Below are 23,902 nucleotides of genomic sequence, written 5' to 3' on the forward strand. Positions count from 1 at the left end.
CTCTATCAACACCCTCAGAGCAAACATTGCATCTGTGGTACTCTTTCTTGGCATGAAACCATACTGCTGCTCATTAATCATCACCTCCCTTCTTAACCAGCTTCCACTACTCTTTCCCACAACTTCATGCTGTGGCTCATCAATTTTATGCCCCTGTAGTTAGTACAGTCCTGCACATCCCCCTTACTCTTAATAATCGGTGCCAGTACACCACTTCTCCACTCCTCAGGCATCCTCTCACTTTCCAAGATGCCATTAAACAATCTGGTTAAAAATTCCACTGCCATCTCTCCTAAAAACCTCTATGCTTTCTTTATTATTGTCTGTGACGTTTTAATGTATATATTCTAATAAAGCTTATTTAGTTAAAAAATCAGTTGAAGTCTTTACATTCATAGACAGAATAGGAAAAATGAAGCATTATTAAGCAATTTATTTGATCCACATTTGTTTAAAGAATGTTGCCTTGCAGATAGTATAGAAATGGTTATGAGTATAAAATGTTCAATGCATTTTTTCCTTTGAACATTACAATAACCTAGCATGTTTTAAATTGCTGGTGACTTGTTTTGTATTATTCTGTGTGTCTCCTAATAGTGTATTAACACAGCCGTGAACTCTAAAGACATTTGAAATGGCAGTTACTTTTAAAAAATAACAATTGGTTTTTACTCAGTAATTTAGTAGTAAATATGCAACAGTGCTGGTCATATTGCTTACTTTTGGCTAACTAACTATACAGGTTAGCTGAGACATGTGGCAATTAGTGCCACAGAAAATATTCAATGCAGTTCAGTTTATCTTTGAATGCTGCTCTTCACTCAGTACAGAATTAAAGTGATTGCACAAATTTGTAACTATGATGCAATAAACTACTATAGTACTACAAAGTACTGTACTTTTAAATCCTGATCTTGAAGTTATGGCTGTCAGAATTCATCCAGGGAGATAAGTTACATCATCTGTATTAATGTTTATATTCCTCCCTCTGCAAATTCAGACTTAGCAACAGAACTGATACCACTCAGTTACAAACACTTTAGACAGACAGACAAACAGATAGATAGATAGATAGATAGATAGATAGATAGATAGATAGATAGATAGATAGATAGATAGATACTTTATTGGTGACTCATTCTAGCCCTGCAGTTATAATATTTGGTGCCTTCCCCAGTGTAAATTTGGAAGGAACAGTTTATTTCATGCTCCACTCTAGGAAACAACAAGCTGAGCCTACTCTATTTAACTGTATTAAAATATGACACCTTTTGACAGATCTGACCACAACCTGATCCATCTTACTCCAACCTACAAGCTTGCTATTAGATGACAACCTGTTACTGCCAGGATAGTGGAGAAGTAGAAACTAGAGTCTAAGTTGGATCAGAATGACTGCTTTAAAAGAGCAGATTAGGAAATAATGTCAGAGTCTCATGGGGATGATAGTTATTGTGTCACAGACTATATGAACTTCTGTTTTGACACTGACGTACCCTCAAAAAACATGCATAGCTTTCCAAAAAATTAGCCCAGAATTACTAAGGAGCTAAAAAGTCCCCTGAATGAGAAGAAGAGAGCATTTAACTTTGGTGACAAAGATGCTCTGTTGGGCATACAGAGAATAACAAGAAGAAGCTGAATTAAGTGAAAGAAACTTACAGAACTAAAATAGAAAGCAGACTCACTCAGAATAACATGAAATATGTTTGGAATTTACTGAGCATAATTACTGAACTCAATGAATCCTGGACTAGAAGGGATTATGGACAAGACTTAACACTTTGTGGTATCTTTTACTATCTGCTTAGTCTGCCACTAAACTTCCTGAATGTGTCGATCTTGAGGAAAACATCCTGTAATGCTCATATTATAAAGAAGGAATGAGCCTCTCACCAAATGATTACAGTCCATGATGTTTCTTCATAATGTGTCTTACATCCCACATCATGAAGATCTTTGAGAGGCTGCCCCTGAACTATACGAGTCCTCTTATAAAAGACTACTTGGACCCACTGCAATCTGCTTATTGGACAAAGACTAGAGTTGAAGATGTAATTATCTATGTGCTCCACAAGGCTAATTACTGTTATATTAAAGCTGGCAGCACTCTCAGGATTATGAGTTTTGATTTCTCCAGTGCCATCAATACCATCAAGCCATCTCTGTTAAGAGGTTACCTCAGGGATATGCATGTGGATGAGTCTGTGACATCCTGGCTAATGAACTTTCTGTCTAGCAGACTGCAGTTTGTGAGGCTTAAGGATTGTGTTAGGATTTTATATCTGATATGGATGTGAGCAGCACTGAAGTGTCCTGTCTCCTAGTCTCTTCAATCCATACTCCTTGGACAATATATATGATACCAGTTCCCAGATGATTTTGGACTAGTGGGTGATTTTATCAGGTGGTGGAGACAGAATATAGGAGAGTGCTGTCTTTATCTATATCTTTCTTTGTTTATACTTAAATTTATCTGTATCTGTACCTGCTTTGCTTAAACATTAACACATGAACACACATGCAAATTTACACTATGTTAAACATTTAGTAGAGCATAGCAATTTTAATTTTATTAATACAGACAAATCATAACAATACAAATCTAATTATAAATGAGATCTGGCCTGTTGACAATGGAGGGAAGGGAAACTGCATGATCTTGGAGACTACCCATTAGGAATTTAGATGATAAAAGTGGATTGGCACAGTTCTTAATGCTGTCATCTCTCTAGGCTAAATGGAAATGCCAAATTGACTTAGTCTCAGTGAAAATGATTGTGTACTTGAGTATGGAATTTTATATTCTCTATGTGGGACTATGCTGTGCTGGCTACTTTGAGCAGTTGTTCAAAGCTGATCCTCCAGCTAGGACGTTGGATATCTCTGGGTCCACAGTTCATGAGGCTGATCCTCCAATTAGCTGTGAACCACCCAGTCTCAGTTTGATTGCACAGGTGGTGGACCAGCTGAGGGTGGGAAAGGCTGCAGGGATCTGTGGTATCCGCAGTGAACTTCTCCAGGCTGGTGGTAAAGCTGTCCTCCTGGCATTGCAAGCAATCTTTGCTTCCATTTGGGAGACTGGCATCATCCCAACTGACTGGAAAACGGGACTTGTCGTCCCTATCTGGAAAGGGAAGGGTGATTGCCTGGATTGCAAAAACTACAGGTGTCAGGTAAGGTCCTTGATATGGTCATCCTCAATAGGATCCGTGATCACTTGCTCGCCTACCAGCTACCAGAACAGTCTGGCTTTACGCCTAAGAAGTCTACCATCAACCGCATCCTGGCACTGAGGGTTTTCATAGAGCGCAAACACGACATCCTGAGGATTCCCTCGAGATTGCTGTATATCATGGCTTACCTGTACACAGGTACTGTAAGTGCTGTGCAGAGTGAAGGTAGGACGTTTTTCCCAGTTGATTCTGGGGTTCGTCAGGGGTGTGTTCTTGCTCCTACTCTGTTCAATGCTTGTATGGACTGGGTGTTGGGCAAAGTATTGGGGTCCAGCGGCTGTGGGGCATCTGTTGGTGAAGAAAGATTCACGGATCTTGACTTTGCTGACGATGTTGTGATCTTTGCAGAGTCAATGGAGGCTCTGATCGGGGTGCTCGAGAGACTGAGTGAGAAGTCTGAGTGTCTGGGCTTGCAAGTGTCCTGGATAAAAACCAAGATCCAGGCCTTTAATGACCTCTTGGGCACAGCCATCAGCAGTGTGTCTGTTTGCGGAGAGAGTGTTGACCTTGTTGAGAGGTTTACTTACCTTGACAGTGACATTCATGTCTCTGGTGACTCATCCTGTGAAGTCAGTAGATGGATTGGGAGAGCATGGGGGGGTCATGAGGTCGCTGGAAAGGGGTGTGTGGCACTCCCGATATCTATGCAAAAGGACAAAGGTCCAAGTCTTTAGAGTCCTGGTGCTTCCTGTCTTGCTATATGGTTGTGAGACATGGACACTATCCATTGCCCTCAGACAAAGTCTGGACTCCTTTGGTACTGTGTCTCTCTGGAACATCCTTGGGTACTGTTGGTTTGACTTCGTGTCGAATGAGAGGTTGCTCATGGAGTCCCGAATGAGGCACATTACCTGCAGTGTGAGGGAGCGTCAGTTACAGCACTATGGCCATGTGGCACGTTTCCCCGAGGGAGCTCATAAGATCCTCATTGTTGGCGACCCAAGTGGCTGGATCAGGCCAAGGGGTCGCCCACGTAACACCTGACTGTGGCAGATGGAGGGTCATTTTCGGAGGGTAGGACTGGACCGCGTGTCTGCCTGGGGTGTTGCCAACTGGGATCCCGAGTTGTTTTGCTGTGTAGTGGGTGCGGCAACGCACTGTACCAGTGCATGCTCTCCAACTTGACTTGACTTGACTTATGTGGGACTAGGTTGATTTCCTATTAGTAACAGATACGGCTTGTATAGATAGATAGATAGATAGATAGATAGATAGATAGATAGATAGATAGATATATTTATCAAATAATGGATAAAAATAAAATATAATAATAATACCTATATTATTTAGCATTTAAAATGATTCCATTAGACACATGTGAGGAAAATAGAATGAAAATTCAAATTTTATAAAAGTATAGTAAAAGGTGTATTTCGGAAGTATCAATATAGTTTAATTTGTTGGATTTTAATTTTTTTATAGTTCAGAAGTGCTATTTGGTTAATCAAGCAACAATGAGAACATGTACTGCACATCAGAGAAAAAATATGCATTTATATTATTTAACTACACTGTAATGTTTGTATTTAATTTATGTGTTAATAACTGAGTAATTCAAAAAATATTTTCTATTTACTGTGTGGAACTTCTCCATTATTGACAATATTTTATGATTTACTCTGTGCAAGTCAATGGTGAAAGACAACTTTTGATTACATAGCATTGAAATAGTATTCATGTGTAAATAATTCTACCATTACATCTGAATCTCTCAAAAACTATAAGTTAAAATGTCCTTCAATGCACAGGTTTGGTTCTTTCCTTAAATGGCTTCATATTCATGTGACCTTTTTCTTGAAAAAGTACAGTATGTACAGAAGACTAAACATTTGGAGTGTCATTTTTGATTACTAAAAGCAGATGTAATTATAGTTAAAGTTCAAATTTATTTCTATGTTATTTCAGGTTAATAGGGGGTGGAGACCGTTGGGGTGAATTGTGATTTTGCAGTGCTACGTGCAAACATGTTTACATTGCTCTTGCACTCAACAGATTTAAAGAATAAAATCAGATTTCAAAGACACTCCTATCATATATTAGGTACTCTAATATTTGTGTACTTTAAACAGTACATTTTGTTCCTTCTGTGGGGTCATCTTACCATTCTATCTAAAGCCACTTTGACATTGTTTCCAAATACAATTAACTCAACAGAGCTGGATCACCCTATACATCTACTTTGATTGTGTATTTTACTTATATCATATGTGAACATCCCTTTGCTTGCATACATTTTGTCTGTGTAAATTTTTTCTGTTGAGAAAAAACTGCTCAAGTCCAGGCATGGCACACTTATTCTTTTCTTGATCTCTGTTTTTGATACTGATAAAAATACCTGTGCATTCTATGTGGAAAACAGAGAATATCTACCTCCACATGTCTTGCTTATCAGTTGTTGTTCTTCAAATCAAAATAGATATTTTTTCATAAATTTAAATAATCTTAAAGTTTATCTTTACATGAGCACAAACACTAATCAATATTGATATATTAAGCGCATGGCTAAGCAAGCCTCCATAGAAGCTAAGCATCTTGATATTGCACTTATGCAGTTCCCAGTTTGAGTACTCTGCTTCATAAATATGGAGTGCTGTGATATTATCTACTGTGAACAGAACTGATATGATTGATGATTTTTAATGCTTTGCAGTGGTCTTTCTAAATGTGCTGTTTCTGAAATATCATGTATAATATCCGTGCATCATGCTTTGTTTATGGTAGTGTACAATCAGCTTTCTTTGCTTTTATCTGATAATTAACTTGGATTGAATCATCAAACTGTATTGGAGAATCAGTGCCTTTGGAATCAGCCTTATTTCATAGTAATAGAAAATGCAGTAGTGCCTAATATTTCTCCATATAGCCAGTGGTAAGGATGGGCAAACCCTGCTAAATCCATTTCAATCTCAAGTTCGGAAAAATATGGAAATGTTTAGGAGTTGTGGCACACTCAGTGAAATGCGCTGAAGTCAATAGGGAATAAGGAACTAAATTTGTGTTGAGTGCATTGTAATGGTACAGTGGTCCTTTAACTATTCCAGTGGGATAGGGAAGTGTCTAACAACTATGCTGGACCAATTATTGTGGCCAAAAATATAGTTGTGAAGTAGCAGTGGTAACCACTGTGCCTTTCTGAGATAAAACTATAATCTGAATCCATAATACTCCAAATCCTTTATCTCTCTCTCTGCATCTCGTGAGCTCCTATCACTAGGACAAAGCAACTCCCACAGAGCCTGTGATGCAGGGGATCAGTGTTATCTACTCAGGGAGTTATTTCTGTCATTACCTGATCTGTGCTACATAGCAAGGAGCTTAACATACTTAACCCAGCAGTGTAGACACAACGTACATCAGGTACAACAAAGTATTGTCATAAAATTCATATTATAGTCACCTAATGTACCCCCCAACATTGAAATACTGCAAGCTTTTTTTTTTTTTTTTTTAAAAAAAGCATGCAGTGTGCGAATCCTGCTGGAATACGGAATCGTACAGTGACATCATGCTACATGTCTATGTTGTAAATTATTCCTGCACATGCAAAACAGATCAGGCAGCACTATAAAGTGTGAGTTGGAGTATGCTTACAGTACACATGTGTTAAAGTTCTGTACATGGTCGATACAGATTGTGACATCCCCATCCAATATCCAACATGGCTGCTACAGGTGTGTGATGTCACACCAGCCTTACAAAGCATCATTGGGCATTCGGGTCTAAGCAGGCCATATGGCAAATTTCTAGGGAAAAATCTGGCAAACAGGGACACAGTTGAACCCAGGAAATTTTCTGCAAACAACACTTGAGTGAATTTCACCGATCAGCACTAATGGTCTTCCTCTGATATAATCTACTTTACTTTACTGTGACTGAATGTTAACCAGAAAAATACTGGGAAGAAGATGTTGGCTGCTATGCCGTTTTGCCCTCACTTAGACGCTTCCCTTTTGTCCTTGTTTTCTAGCTCTCTTTATCCAGTTATTCTTTGCTGACTCATGTTGTGTGTAGATAACTGATGACAGAAGCTCTGGATTTAACAGGCAGAAAGGGAAATCCTGAACACATGTTTTAGTGATTAAAGAGGTTTGTCTGTTGTAATTATTATCAATTGGGCTGGTCAAACATAAAAAAATTACTTAAGTCTACGAGGACCAATGCAAAACTTCAATAGTGTTTGGTTGCAGCCTCTTGTCTGAATGTATGATTTATTGTAAACCCAGGAACAAAGTTAGACAGTAACTTAATAATTTTCCAAAGCTTAGCTGTCTCTTGCACATGGGAAGATGACACGGAAGAAATTCATTGCAATATCTGGAGTAGGTGCTTTTCTCTGGCCGCTATTACCAATATATTGATAAAAATAACAGTATTAGACATTTTTTAAGTTGTTGGTCAAATTATAATATAAAAATTGTTAATGGCATCATGGATACCTTAACAGGAATAAGGTTCACAGTCTGGTTATGTCATACGTCCTAACTTATAGAGAGCAAAATTCTTCTCCTATATGATGTGTAGTGCCTGTATAACCATGTTTGTGCTGTCCCTTCTGTAACAAATGTTTATGTTACGTCCTGATAAATACTAGAACAAAAAATATAGGAGACTCCCCATTTCTTTTATATTTCATTTGACCTGCCCATTTACATAGACTATTATGCTTATTTTGACTAGTTGTCTCCATTATTGGATGACATTTTTTTCAGTTTAAGGCAAAATCAACCGAGTTGTCATTTCATCCTAATGTAATTAGCAACTTTCCAGCTTGTAAACCAAAATCAACTGACCTGATGGATTAATCAAGAGGTAAAGAACTAACAGACTGAAAATGTTCAATCACAGGATTATACTGTACATTCCCATAATATAACTTTTTGGTTTATATAGTTTACTTTCCCTTATACTTCTTACCACTTTCTTTGTTATGTTTGCTATGTCTGGGAACTGTCTGAATACTGGAAACTGTCTTAATGTTCTTTCTTTCTTTTTTTCTTGAGTGTTGTTAATGTGAAATGACCTGACTTTACTTATATATGTGTCCCTATCCAGCATTTATGGACTTTATTTTTCAAAATCAATTTCTTCTTTATTTACAGAGTGTAAATAATAGGTCAAAAAGTCTAGACTGAGAAGAATGGTATGTAGTAAGTATGGTATGGTATGCATGGTATTTGAAAGAATCCATGCATTATTGTCTCAATTGCAAGGGACATGAAAAGTCAGATGTTTTGCTATTGTGTGAAACCTTTTCTCAAACCTGACTGGACAAATTAGTAAATGTAGTTGATAGGCATGTGGCACAGTATGTGACAACCCATAATATACCTATTTTGTTTGTAAATAATGCTGATGCCTGGCATGTTTCTTGTAATTTCTTGTAAGAAGTTTATAAGTAGTTAGGGATCTTACGAGCGATAGTGTCTCCCTAACTGAGACATCACTCCATTACATAATGCATTCAGACATTGCCATACACATACACTTGTGGGTTTGAGAATGCAAAGAGGAAGAAGCATGAAATTTGGGAAATCTTCACAAAAAATACTCCCGACTTGATTCAGAAATCGGACACAACTTAGATCAAAACTGGGATTCAAGTTCTTGTAACTGCATAATTATTGAACCCTCAACATAGGAATCTCCCACACTTTTCAGCTAAGAAACTAACTTTACATAGAGTAACATAATTTAATCAGTGCATCAAAATGTCACTGCGTTTCTACTATTGTTTTTGAACATGAATGATTGTGGCAGTTAAGGTGCAACACTTTCAGATCTCTGCATTTTCTTTTAGTTGCTGTTAGTATGTTTTAGAGCACTCTTTTGGAAAATGGTGATTTTATTCAAAAACAATTTGGTTATATTTTAAGTGTTTTCTAATGGTTAGTGGTGCATTAGTTAGTATTGCCACCTCATGAATCTAACATCCCAATGTCAAATTGTACTCCTGGATGCATGTTCAACCCATATTTGCTTGAGTCTCCCTCTGGATATTCCTACTTGAATTACATATCCAAAAAGTGTGCAGTTGGGGTAACTGGCAATTTTTTTTATTTTTATTAATTTTATTACAATCCATACAAAGCAATCGAGATTTTACAAAAAGAAAAATTGAGTTAAGAACAGATCGATCCCCACCCCTGAGAGAGAGAGCAAGCCAAATAACGTTAAATTTAACGCTTGTAAACATACCTAAATTAATAAATTCTCTGTGCTTTATGAACTTATTTTAAAATATTACTGATTAAATCTTGCCATGTTTTGAAGAAAGTCTGTACAGATCCTCTAACTAAGTATTTGATTTTTTCCAATTTCAAATAATATAACACATCGGTTTCCCACTGACTTAAAAGAGGAGAGTTTGGGTTCTTCCAGTTTATCAGAATAAGTCTGCGTGCCAACAGAGTAGTGAATGCAATCACAATTTGTTTGTCTTTCTCCACTTTAAACCCCTGTGCTCGATATATAATTTTGAGTTGTATAATTGTATGCTTTGCGCATATGGAGCTCGAGTGAATTCTCTGCATTGCTACTTTCCACTCCTTTTCTGATATATTAATTGAAAGATCTTTTTCCCAGTGTCCTCTTGGATCTTTGAAAGGGAGGGACTGTAAAATAATTTTATATATTGCAGAGATGGAGTCTAACTCCTTGAGATTGAGCAATAATTTTTCCAGCATGATTGAGGGTGCAAGATGAGGAAAATCTGGAAGGTTCTGTTTAACAAAGTTCCTGATTTGAAGATAGTGAAAGAAATGTGTAGCTGGAATGTTAAATTTGGAATGTAATTGTTCATAGGATGCAAAGACGTTGTCTATATAAAGATCTCTAAGCAAGTTAATTCCAAATTTTTTCCAGATATTAAAAACTGCATATGTCTGTGAAGGTTGAAAGAGATGGTTCTCTTGCAGGGGTGCCACAGATAGAAGCTTCTCCATCTTAAAATGCTTTCTACATTGGTTCCAGATTCTAAGTGAGTGGAGCACAATTGGGTTATTAGTGTATTGCCAATAACGTGTATTTATTGGAGCGCAGAGCAGGGAATATAAAGAAGTACTTCAGGATTTTACTTCTATTGCGGTCCAAGCCTGTGTATGTTCTTCTATTTGTGTCCAGGTTCTTATTGCCTGTATATTTGCTGCCCAGTAATAAAACTGGAAGTTAGGTAGAGCCATGCCACCTTCTGCCTTTTGTCTTTGTAGGGTCGCTCTTTTGATGCGTGGATGTTTTGAATTCCAAATAAATTAGGTTATTGTTGAATCTAATTGCTTAAAGAATGATTTATTAATGTATATTGGGATGTTTTGAAATAAAAAAAGGAGCTTAGGAAGAATAATCATCTTAACAGTGTTAATTCTTCCAGCTAGTGTGAGATGAAGGGTTGACCATCTATGCAAGTCTTGTTTAATTTTTTCCATGCAGACTGCGAAATTTTGTTGATAAAGAGCTTTATGTTTGTGATGTTTACCCCTAGGTATTTAAACTGTTCTGCAACGATAAAAGGTAGGGTGTCTAATCTAATATTATATGCTTGAGAATTCACTGGAAAGAATACACTTTTATTCAGATTAATTCTGAGACCAGAGATCTTTTGAAATTCTGTGAGTGCTGCTAAGACTGCAGGCACAGAATTTTCTGGGTCCGATATATACAGTACCATGTCATCTGCATATAAGGAGATTTTCTGTTCCAGTCCTTCTCTGCTAATCCCCTTTATCTGATCAGTATTTCGACAATGTATTGCCAGTGGTTCAATGGCAATCGCAAACAGCAGTGGTGACAAGGGGCAACTGGCAATTTTTAGTTGGACTTGTCTGAAGAAGGGTGGGCTCTGTAATGGGCTGGCACACTACAAAGGGTGAACCCTTGTCTTACACATAATACTGGCAACTATAGACTTCAGTGGATTAATACATTTTAGGAATAACTTTTTGTATTAGGTGTCAGTCATGTACATGATAAAATGGCTTTACGAATAAAATAAACACTTTTATTGACATATAGTCTCTCTTTTCATGCTTATTTTATTATTATGTTAATTTCTGAAGGTACAAAAAGAACAAAAATGTTGCAGTAATTACAGCTGTCATCATTAGCACAGATAACTACTACCTGCTACTGTACTTTGTTTCTTCTGTTTCTGTTGCTTCTGTTGTCACCCTGATCCTCTTTTCCTGACTGGCGTACAGTATTTAAAAACAGGTGTACTCACACATATTTTCTTTATATATAGGGGCAGATGTCACTTGGTAGTCTGCTAACTTGTGTGATGATATTTGTCTGTTTTAGGAAGCAGTTAGAGGAGTGCTGTGACCCCAAGAACCTCTTTGCTGTGACCAAACAAAACACCCCACTGGGCTCCACCCTTTGGTATGATGGTGAATTCTTTCATTCTCTCTCAGTCAACAATGACACCTACTCCCTCTTCATAAAGGTATGGGGCTTTCCTTGTCATTTTATGTTTTATACTGTAGCTATTGTGGAATCTGAATTACTTTTGCCTACTTAGAAGTTTTCACTACTGGATGAAGTCGCATAGGTATCCCAGGGGATGTTGTAATGGCCACATGTACTGTCCAAACATTGCATGCAACATTGAGGAGATGCATTAACACTGCAGTTGCTCTGCAACAGTCCTTAGCACCTCCATTCCTATTAAATCTCAATGATCCTTGAAGCCATATAGCTATGGATAATTCTAACCGACTGTGTGTACAGCCAAAGAAAAGAACAAAATTCTATATGACACTTTCAGTGGTCCCTCCTGAGAGGAAAGCTTGTCCCTCACCAGTGAACCACTCTTGTTAGCTCTCCATCTTTGATGTATGTCTCCTCTTTCTGTTGAGATTCCATAGCACTTCTTGGGGTTAAACCTGGGCAGATCACTTTCCTTTCTTAGCTATTCTAAGATATTCTCACTAACCACTAGGACCTCTCAGGTCAGCACTTACCTTAGGACTATGCTGTTTTTTCAAATAAAAACAAAATCAATAAATTTGCTCGTTCGTTTTATTTATGTAGTATATTCAATATATTCTTTCCGATATCAAAGCAGTATGCAGTATGTGCAGAATTATGTATATGTAGTGAGAACAAGCAATGGAAATGAGAAAAATCTCTGTATTCTTAAATAACACTAAAATACAGAATATTGCACATAACACAGCTTCGCAATAGACAATAGTCAATATTTGTTTGATAATTGTTTTATAATACATCAAGCAGACAAAATATACACATGAGTAAGAGGTGGGTGGTGGGAGAAGGAAGCCAGAGCAGATGAAAAATGTAATGTAGAGAGAGTGAAGGACAGCTATTGAAGAAGATAAATCATGAGGTCAAAAGGTTGTTCAGCACTGGAGGAATGCGTGAGCCGAGTTTAACTGAAAATAAGGATTACTTCAGCTGATTTTTCCAGCTCTTGTGATCAAGTAAAAGTAGACAACAAAATTGTCTGTTGTAGACTTGCTGGATTGTTCTTCCATGTTCCCTGAAGTGATTCTGAAGGCAATTCCCTGTTTCCAACATGTACATTGAAGAACCCTTTCTTAAAGTAAAAAAGGAGGCCCGTTGTGAGATATTAAAAAGTCTAAATAGACCAATTATAACCATGTCATTAGAGATATAATTATGCATATGTAGTGTATTAGCTCCTTTTGTAATTAAAATTGCCCAGTGTGAAATTTGGCTTTAGATTGTAAAGGGAAGTGTAGTAACATCAAGAATTGTTGTCAGTAGTGAAAGTTCATTGGTGCGTTAGGAGAAAAGGCTGTTTTGTATGGTCATGGCATAGGACAGAATATTAAGTTTAGTGGTCTGGGAAAGAGACATAACATTCTCAAACTATTTCATTTTAGTCAGATTTCGGGATGTAGAGGTTGGAGCTTATTTTGGTTTCACTAGGCAAAAGGCAGGAATCAGCCAGGGTGCCAATTCATTGCATGTCCCACCAACACACACCCACAGGGCCAGTGTGGAATTTCCAATTAACCTAAAATGTACATCTTTCAGGATGCGGGAAGAAAACCTGGAGTAAAATGCAGAAAGTGTGAGAATATGCAAGCCCTGTACAGTGACTCAATGTGGGATTAAACCCGGGACGTTGGGTCCATGAGACACAGTATATTGCCATCAAAAAGGCAGAATAAATAAATAACCCTAACCCTTCCTGGTACTTTCCTGTGTATAAATATTAAGGGGGTCTGCTTCTAACTTCCCAGTCAATAACGTCAAGAGGAAAACTTCCTGAAAATTAAGTTAGTAGAGACAGCGGTGAAAGAATCATAGGAATTGTGACAATAAAAAATAGTTTTAGCGTGGATAGGATAGAAAATTTATACAGAAGACAGTGATGTCTGGCAGTGTAACTGGTAAACTGAATTCCTTAAGCCCTGGAATGCCAGTGGAGAGAAATATATACAACTTGACTTTAAACCTGAGATGTTGGTGGAAATTGGTGATGTGGTTAATAAAGTTTTGAAACTGACCTCTGGAGCAGGAGGGGGAAATAACACAATCAAATGATGTGAAACTGACATTGATTCCATCTTATTAGCAGTGAACTCTAAACAACATTTATTAAAGGCTTATAACTACTATTATACTGGTAGAATTTAGTTATTTAAGTAGTGCTTTGGCAGTTCTTGAAAACAATAATTTAACAGTTGTATAAGGATTATAAGACTGTAAATGTTAGAAAAAAGTGGTAAAGTAATGAAGATTCTTAAGAACCTGAATGTTTCGTACAAAAATTGTTGCATAACTGCCATTTAAAACACCATAGTGATTTTGACAAGTCAAATATGGAGTGTAATATAGCAAACTAAAATTTCAGATTTACTAGCTGTTCTACCTGCCTTCACCCAAAAGAATGATAAAATGTATGCTACATGAATAAAATTAATAAAAAGCAGAACTAACACCTATGTCTGCATTGAAGTACAATGTAGAAAGACATGTATGTTTTTAGTATTATTTAGAACAGAATATAATAGAATAATTTTTGATGTGTTCAAGTCTTTATAAAATTTTACCATAAAACTAAGTGTAAGATTTTGAAAAAGAAATAATTTTGGAGCCAAGAATAACTTTTAGAACAGTAATAATAATGATCTCAATAGTTAAGTAATAATACTGTAATATTTTAGAGCGTGTAGAATGCACCACAGCCATAACGTATGACTCAATCGATAAGAAACAAATGAGGGTCGAGCAGCAAACACAGATTCATCCTACCTGAGCAGTGATGCTAGCGGGTCATCACAAATTGATCTCCCCCTCACTCCCATTGTCTCAAAACATTTCAGTTATTCCATTTGCTTGCTTATTGTTTACCTCAGACAATATTGAATAGGGCCCTTATTGTTTGTCATAAAATGAGCATTCAGAAAAGAATGGAAATGGGTTGACATTGATATCGTGACCTCTGGAGATTAGGTGTTAACTTCCAGAAAAAGTTTTTTTTTTTTTTTCAGATATTTATACTTGGAAAATCAAAAGTTTTATTTACCTATTTTTTTAAGTTAGACTATACCAGAAATAACTGTAAAGCTTTGAAGAAATATGACTTTTTGAGTGATGCAGAAACAGACCGACAGACAACAGACATAAATATAATTTGAGATAGATAGATAGATAGATAGATAGATAGATAGATAGATAGATAGATAGATAGATAGATAGATAGGATCATTATTGTCCCAATCAAGGAATATACTCTGTGGTAAATGTATAGCACAAACCAGAATAAAAAAGTGTTGTAGTGAAACATATGATTCCAAAATTTTGCATTTATTTTAAATATTAATGTATTTTGATCAGTGAAAAGAAACTCAAGTCAGACTGCTGACCTGGCTGAGGTTAAGTCAGAGTGATAGTCATCCATTCATGTTTCTATAACCTAGCAATGTCCATTTTGAACTAGAGCAATGTGAAGCAAGTTAAAAACATAAAACAGAGCTTGCATTATTGCACGTTGGCAATTTATCACTTTATATTAAAAAATATATGTTTCTAGTAATACTTTAGACTCCTTTCTAACTGTCTTTCTATGAGCTTCCAGATAAAAAGTACCATATTTAATTCTGCCTGTTTAATTTGTTATATATAGTGTATATATTATACTGGATACTAAAATTATTAGTCGTATATTTAGCGTTTTTCATAAAATTCTAATATGCAGTTTCAGAATTGCCTGTTAACTGATGTTGTAAAGTTAATATTGTTAATTTCTGTAGTGAGTTGAAATGGCGAAATTCATTAGAAAGGAAATGTATAATGAGGATCCCTGGGGAAAATCATTTTTGCTCAAGCTTAGTTGAACAAATAATTATGAATAGTAAAGATTTTATTGATTTTTGTAAAATTGCATTTTTATACTCTTTAATTTAATGGAGAATGTAATTCTAGTAGAGCTTGTTTCTTTGTTCCACTGCAAAAATATAGGCGTTCCACAGTAAGACATGTACTGATATTTATAAACACAATTTTAGTCTTGAATCTCTCTAAAGAATATCTGGGTGACTACAGTTTAACTAATTCAATATATTTAATATTTGTGCAGGGCATTCCTTACTTAATTTTTTCAATTCATCCTAGAATTGACCCATATGTGTGATTCCAGTCTACTGGAGCTATTAATGTGCATGTCAGTGTGTGTTCTCCCTAATAAATGAATTGCCCTGATTTCTGTTGCTAGGAGACCCCGCTGCAGCAGGCCTTAAAGAAGTGTGCAGTGGTTGGCAATGGTGGAATCCTGAAGAACAGCGGTTGTGGAAAGCACATCGATAAGGCTGATTTCATCATGCGGTAAACAAGCTTTTCAAATAAATGCTGCTGGGTGCGATTTTTACAAAATACTGGAACTGCACAACTGTAAACCAGTGTATGGGCATCCATTCATTTGTCTTAAGGGAAAAACAAAGCCAGGTCCTTTTTTAAATAAACATATAAAGGTAGAAAGAATTATTGTTTTGTTGAAACTACATCTAGGTGTAAAATATATAAATATTAAATCATTATCTGTACCTTTTTATTTTTTTTTCCGAAGTAGAATGTCATCTTTGACTAAAACCTTTATTCTTTTCTGGGCTAATTTGGTCTCAGCGATTGATAGTAGTTGAAATAGCTGTGGAGTAACTTGTGTAATACTTGTGAATTTTTTTTTTATTGTATCTGTTCAGTTCAGTATTTTCAGTTAATTGTGTACTTCTGCTACTGTCCTTAATATTTTCATATCTTTGTTTATAGAGCTATTCTGTGCCACCAGTTTTTCATGTTTCACTATGTTTAAATACTGTAGTTTATATAAATAGCACCATTTTTGTAGTGTTCTTCCTGTTGCTGCCTTATTGCAACATTGGTCACAGTTTCAGTTGTGGCCAACACACTAATTTTTTTGTATTGAAAACAGTGCAGTCAAACTCAACTGTGGTGATTCTGATGGTCATGGCCAATGCATTAAAAATTTTCAGAAGGCAACATCCAAATGTGATTTATATTGATCAAACAGATTATTGTAAATACAATAAAATGTGTCACAATTCAGTTACTTGAAAGTGAAAATGCAATTTTTCAAATTTCCATGCTTTCATAAACATTTTGTTGTTAACTTAATCATATTAATATGGTATAAAACCTGGCAATTTTATGTCAAACATGGTGAAAGTGAAAGGGTAATGCAACATGAAAGTTGTGCACTAGAATTTTAACTATTTATGTTGAGCTGATTTAAAAAAAAACAACTTATGTTGAATTCCTATTGCCATTGAAAATATGACAATTTTTAATGGTGGAGGGTTCAGGGACCGTTAATTGGATAGGTCTGGTCATTTTCTGCATTTGCTCTGTAATTACCTTCTGCAGTGTGCTTGATGCTCAGCGGATGTCGCTGCTGTTCATTTGCTCTCTTGCCATTTTGTTGGATATCACTTGGTTTGTTGATCACTTAGCAGTAAACACACGATCACAGGTCATGGCCACCAGGTTGCTGCTACCTACATTTTTTTTACATTTCTAGAGCATATCAGGTCATAAACTTTCAGTTAATCAAGATCAAAGTTCTACTTCCATTAGTTCACCACTAATGACAAAGAGACAGTCCTTAGCATATGCATATGCATATATATATATATATATATATATATATATATATATATATATATATATATATATATATAAGCCTGGGCGCATACAGCTGCCCATAAGCCAACACAGACAGGCAGAGGCATGAGTTCACTCCAGGTGTCCAAAGACTGTTTTCCAGGGACACATGGAAGTGCTGCCAAACAGGGCCCAACAAATGTCCAAGTGCCCCAGCAGGGTTGAGCTTCCATGCTCCAAACACATGACCCTGCTGCAAGCCAAAGGGGTTGCCTGGTACCAGTCTGGGGTAGAAAATGTCCTGAAAAAGCTCTTTCCCCCAGTCCTTTCATTGTTGTGGTGTCCCAGCTGCCTGCCACAATATGTATATATATACAGTATACTATACTGTATATATTTATATATATATATATATATATATACACACACACACAAACATATATATATATATATATATATATATATATACATATATATATATATATATATATATATATATATATATAGTGGCCAACAGCTGGGGCCCTTGCCTGGCTAGGACGCCTCTCCCTTGCACCCTTGTATGGACCTGGGGAGCAAGTCTGGTCAGGACAGTACCTTCCTCAGAAAGCTAGATGGCAGCCCCCCAGGTTGCAACGGTGCCTAGGACTCCCACAGGGCTTCATGGGAGTTGGAGTTTGGTGCAACCTTTTTGGGATCCGTGGCCACCGCCAGGGGGTGCTGTATCTGCTACTCAGCCCTACAGAGCAGCTCTTCTGCCACATCTGTGTCTCAAGTGCTGCCAGAAATAGGTCATCAAGAACCTGGAGCACTTCTGGGTGTGTTATAAAAGGAGCCAACTGCCACTAATCCGAAAGCGAGAATCGGGAGAAGGAAGACAAAGCTTGCCTAAGGGAGAGTAGAGGAGCAAGAAAGAGAAAAGGAGAAAGAAAAGTGTTGTCTTGTGCTTGTTGTCTACTCGTGGGAATGGGGAAGACGTTGTCCATGAGGGAAGAAAAAGAAAATAAAATCCCTGTGTGCTTTGACCTTGTGTCCTTCATCTGTCTGTGTCAGGGCTGGCCTTTACAATATATATATATGTATATGTATGTATTTATACTGTACCTCCAGTATATATTATATATTTTATATTTAAGCAGAGTAATCTTCTGATCTGTGGATTAAACTGTCCCTGAATCAAGTGAAGCGAGTTCTAATGATCCTGAACTGTTTGACAGAATGGAAGAAGGAAAAAAAAATGACATTGCATAATGGCTGAAGAATTTAATAATACAGTTTGCCTTTATAAGGCTGTGTGTGTTATTGGTGTCCTGCACAGTAAGAAGCTTTGTGCCAACAATATTCAAATTATAGGTAGTTGAAATAATTAGTGTCCAGCTTTTCAGCTTTTCATCATAATAAATACAATAGGTCCATTAAAGACATTTTGTCATTGTTTAGATATCTTAATAAAAAAACGTTGAAGAAAACATTCACCACTGAAGAGAGAGAATGAAACTATTAGCTAGATTTAAACAAAAGTATCTATTCATTTACTGCATATCTGTTTCTCCTGGCCATGAATAAATGAGATTCTAATTGGAGTGTCCCTGTAGCCATTACACTTGAACTACTATGTGCTTTTTCACTTAAATGCTCTCCAACTACAAGCTCCTGGTAACCCATAACTTGGTTAAATAAAGTAAAAATGTGATGAGGAGATGGGTGTAAAATTGAAATTAGCTTTTAGTCTGGCTTATTGAGTGAACAATAGAGACAGAGGCCCCAAAGCAGAAAAAAATGTTACCTCTGCTAATGATTATGAATTCTTTACCATATCATTTAGTTGCCTTTCTCCATTATTCTGAAATTATTTTTATGGGTGTGCTTTTGTAGTCTCAGATGATGGTTTTATATTCTGAATTCTTTTATGTTAATTAGAAATGTCTGGATACAAAAGCACATTTCCTGACTTTTTCTGTTCCCTGCGTTTGTTTTGTGCTTGCTCAGGTGTAACCTACCACCCTTGTCCAAGGAATACATTCAAGATGTGGGAACCAAGACGCAGTTGGTGACAGCCAACCCAAGCATTATTGAAAAAAGGTACATGCTTTTTGATTTTTCCTACATCAACCACAGTATGCTAAGTGGACTCAATATTTTGTTACTGCGTATGCATTTTGTGAAATGTTGTTATTCAAGACATGACCTTGTAAAGGCAATCATTTTGAAACATCTGAATAATGATCTGGCACACATTTTTCTATTAATACTTACTGGTAGTGGATAGCTCTAATGTCATGACAAAGACAAAATATTGTTTGCTATTTACTTTTCATATGCAAAGTGCGAAAGCTGTAATGACCAAGTCACTCTTAGGTTTTTACTGAACAACATAAACCCCATGACTGTCTGCAGCTGAAATATTTTTTGATGCCTGCTGCATTTAGTAGGTGTCATAATCTTCAAATATATCATTTCAGACAGTACTGTGTCTATTAAAGATCTTCTATTGCCTACCTTTTATGACATTCAAGTCCCGAGGCCTTTATTACATATGCTGCTTGAGTGAATCTGTTTAATATTCAGTAAATGAGCAAGAAACAGTCCCATTTTTCTCTCAGTATATACAAGTAAATATTGAAAGATAAACAGTGTGACTTTATCGATTGGGTAGCATGTCAGCAGCAAAAAAAAAAAAAAACACAATGCTTCTACTTTGAAGATTATTTTAGGATTTATTATTTTCCAAGATTTATTGCAGTCACCTTTAAAATCTGATTGATTTTTAAATGTGTTGTTTCCAGGAGTAGGTTAGACATTTTTACTCTCAGCATTCATTTCCATGACATCTGTGTTATATATTTCAACTGTTGTGGCATTTAAATTCACTTTCAATTGAAATTTGTGGTTCCTCAAAAAATGCCAACATTTCTCATTGCATAAGACTAGACTGATTAACTGACAAATAGACTAGTAATACATATACTGCTAAATACATACAATAAGGATGATAACTACATTAATAATAACATTACAGGGTAAATATAGCAAAGATAATAAATACAGCAATACATATGTGGAACATAGCGTTTTTGCTTGTGAAACTATCCATCCATCCATTATCCTACCCGCTATATCATAACTGCTGGGTGGCTGTCTCAAGGAACTAACAGCTATAGCTACGCTACACCTAGAACTGAAGGACAGCTCATTTAGATCACCAAGCATGGTCATTCTGCTGAAGAGACTTCCATCATTCTTATTGTGCTAATTCCAGACACTGCCCTGCTGGACAACACTAAGATACCAAAGTGTATAGGTGCTTGATGTATTGGAGCCTTTGAGAAGGTGCAGGAACCTTCCACTGGGCACATTTTATGGGGCCCTAACAAAACTAAAATGTTGTACGGCACTTTTTTTCTAATTGGAAACAGCTTCTGAGTGCTGGTACAGAAATTGGTGCCAAGATTGCTTGTCAAGGTGATGCTTATTAAACGTTAGTGTTGTTTGTTTGAATAAAATTCATTTGCAACTTTTTAAATATATTCTTCATGCAGTATCATCATCAAATGGGAAATTTGGCTTAAATATTCCTGCCAGGATTCATTTACGTACTTCTCACGTATTTTTGCAATCGTTAAAGGCTACATTAAACTGTAGCTTGAGTTTGGTGGCGCAGGCAGCTAAAATGAAGATCATCTTTAAAGCTGCTACTCTCCCTTCACTCAACAGGACAAGTCACCCATTAATTATGGAAAATCTGAGCAGAACTGTTTCTTGTGCTAATATATGGTAAATCATATTGCTCAGTTGGGAATGTTTGTTATAGTGGTTGGCAAATCTGCACAAAGGTATTGAGTTCTTAATAATTTAGTTTATTAAGAAAGTAGGGGAAGTAGATTATCATCAGTTACAATCAATTGGTTTAGTGTTAGTGAGGATGGGTGGATTATTTAAATGCACAGCTGTTCGCTTTTAATGAAACAAAAGACTTTTCTTTCCCCTTCTGTCACTGCTAATGCCTCAGCTTTTGGGGGAGTTTTGATTATTGATCTTATAGCACTTAAATCATGTTGATCAATATAAATAATTATGGTGCTTTACAAATAAAAGTGGATTTAGTGATGATGAATTAAAAACAATATGGTTAATACTGGATAAAAAAACAACTTTTCAGGTATTTGTTAATCAAATTACAAATTAACTTTGGATTATACTGTATAATGTGTCAATACTGAACAATTCATTCACATGTAATATAGTAATGTGTAACTGAGATCCTAGGGGGACGCAAGAGCTGCAAGATTTTGTTTTTCCAGCCACTTTTCTTATTTAACAACCAAGTACTGCTGCTAATGGAACATACTTTTTGCCTTGCTTTTAATTTAATTACTTTTTAAGAGCCTGAGTCCTGAGCATACAAATGAATAATTTTTGTTTGGTGTGTTTCTATAGTGAGTGCCTTTCTAAGAAGCCTTACAAATACAACATATAGAGCATTTATTTAAAACTGAGTAACAATTGAAATGTTCAGTATATTTTTTTTAATTATGTTTATGCAAAAAATGTGAAAGTGTGCATACAAGAATGTAGTTTACAATGTATATGAACAGATTTTGTTTGAAATTTGACACACATTCTTTAAGGAAATTTGTGAGCAAACTTAAGTTTTCCTTTAGACACCTCAAATACCTTGCACTGTACTATATTTTGAAATATAAAAATCTCCAATTAAAAAGTATTGGCGAATTTGTGACCTTGTCTAATATAACACAGAGAAACATTCTGTACAAATTCAATTACATTGTACTGTTATGAAGGGACCTTGATAGTGGTTGTCCAACTTGCATATTTTGTATGTTTTCCTCTTTTACTCATCTGATAGCCTCATCCATAGAAGTTAGTGAGACAGCAGGAGAAGTAGGAGCAAGCAGTTTACTTCTCCTGGTGTCCTGGGATCTCATGTATAAATGGTGCGTACACAGAAAAATGTTGTCCATGCTCACATTGTGATTTATAAAAACTAAAATGTAGCTCCATATGCGCAAAGCATACAATCATTCAACTTAAAAGTAAAATTTAAATTGTCCAAAATGTTTCCAGTGCAAGATCCAACCTGCAGACGTTGCAATCAAGTCCCAGCCTCACTGGGTCACATGTTTTGGGCCTGCACCAAATTAACATCATTCTGGACAAACATTTTTAAATGCCTTTCAGATAGCCTTGGTGTCACAGTCCCTCTTAACCCATTAACAACTGATGGGCTTAAAGTGGAGAAGGACAAACAAACTGTGATTGCCTTTACTACACTATTGGCATGCAGACTTATCTTGCTCAACTGGAAGAATCCTAACTCTCCTCTTTTCAGTCAGTGGGTAACTGATGTTATATTCTATTTGAAATTGGAATAAATCATTCTCACTTAGAGGATCTGTGCAGAATCTTTTAAAAACATGGCAGGATCTAATTAATAACATTTTAGAATAAGCTTCATTTTCTTCTCCATTCATCTATATTCACTTATTAATTTATCTATTTATTTTTATTAGGTTTAAGTTTTATTTTGCTGCCCATGCTCTCTTTCTCAGGGATGGGGGTTAAGTTGTTTTCAATTCTATTCTTGTAAAATTGATCTATTTGTATGGAATGTTATGTAATTTCAATAAAATCAATAACATTTTAAAAAAAAACTAAACTTGGCATAAAGCCACACACATTTTCACGCCAAGTTCTCTGCTTGGTTTTGCAAACTGGCGGCACCCAGCGTCAAAGCAGTGCTTTTGTTCCTGTGTCGTTTCCCTTTCGTTTTTAGATCCAAATCCCTGATGCGGCTTTATCAAATACGCTGAAATTAACTGCATATCGTCTATAAATTTAAGGTACCTCATTGTAATCAACCTGTAACAATATAATGGTGCGTCGAATGGCTAAACTATTCCACTACCATGGCTGCTTTAGCATTGTTAGAGGACATCGCAAATGGAAGGATCAGAAGAAAACACGTATTCAGAGATCATACTAATTTCTTAGCACATGATGACGACTTCTTAGTTGGTTTAGATTTCCATGAGCGATCCTCTTGGAGCTGTGTGCTGAACTGGCGCCGGATTTACAAAGGCAGACTTTGAGGAATTGTGCTTTTCCTGCTCCTTTGTAAGTTCTGTCCACTCTCGGGTTTTTAGCCACAGGAGCTTTTCAGCTCCAACTTGTATATTTTTTATGTTTTCCTCTTTTACTCATCTGACAGCCTCATCCATAGAAGTTAGTGAAACCGCAGGAGAAGTAGGAGCAAGCAGTTCACTTCTCCTGGTGTCCTGGGGCCTCATGTATAAACAGTGTATGCACAAAAATGTTGTGTACGAATGTTTCCACTTTCAAATCACAATGTATAAAACCTAACACTATAGAACATTTCCGCTTTTGTCCGTACACCATGTTATAGTGTGAATTCTTCGCACGGCGTTATGCATGAGGCCCTTGGTGTTTAAGGTCAACAAAAACTTGATGAAATGCTATACTTTTAAAATTTTTCGTTGCTTCATTTGTTCCCAAATTTATATCTAATGTAAAACAATTTTATT

The 23,902-nt window shown here is 36.3% G+C and overlaps 1 protein-coding gene across 1 annotated transcript in view; it reads left to right on the plus strand.

The window, feature by feature from the left end:
- The window catches only part of st8sia1 (ST8 alpha-N-acetyl-neuraminide alpha-2,8-sialyltransferase 1), a 115,535-nt gene that overhangs the window by 44,131 nt on the left and 47,502 nt on the right, over positions 1-23,902 (plus strand). Inside the window, exons 2-4 of the mRNA XM_039761598.1 lie at positions 11,529-11,673; positions 15,937-16,046; positions 19,329-19,421. Of these exons, the coding sequence (XP_039617532.1) occupies positions 11,529-11,673; positions 15,937-16,046; positions 19,329-19,421 (348 nt within the window). The remainder of the gene's footprint in view (positions 1-11,528; positions 11,674-15,936; positions 16,047-19,328; positions 19,422-23,902) is intronic.

This window comes from Polypterus senegalus, chromosome 8 (genome assembly GCF_016835505.1).
Source record: "Polypterus senegalus isolate Bchr_013 chromosome 8, ASM1683550v1, whole genome shotgun sequence".
NCBI classification, from domain to species: Eukaryota; Metazoa; Chordata; class Cladistia; order Polypteriformes; family Polypteridae; genus Polypterus; species Polypterus senegalus.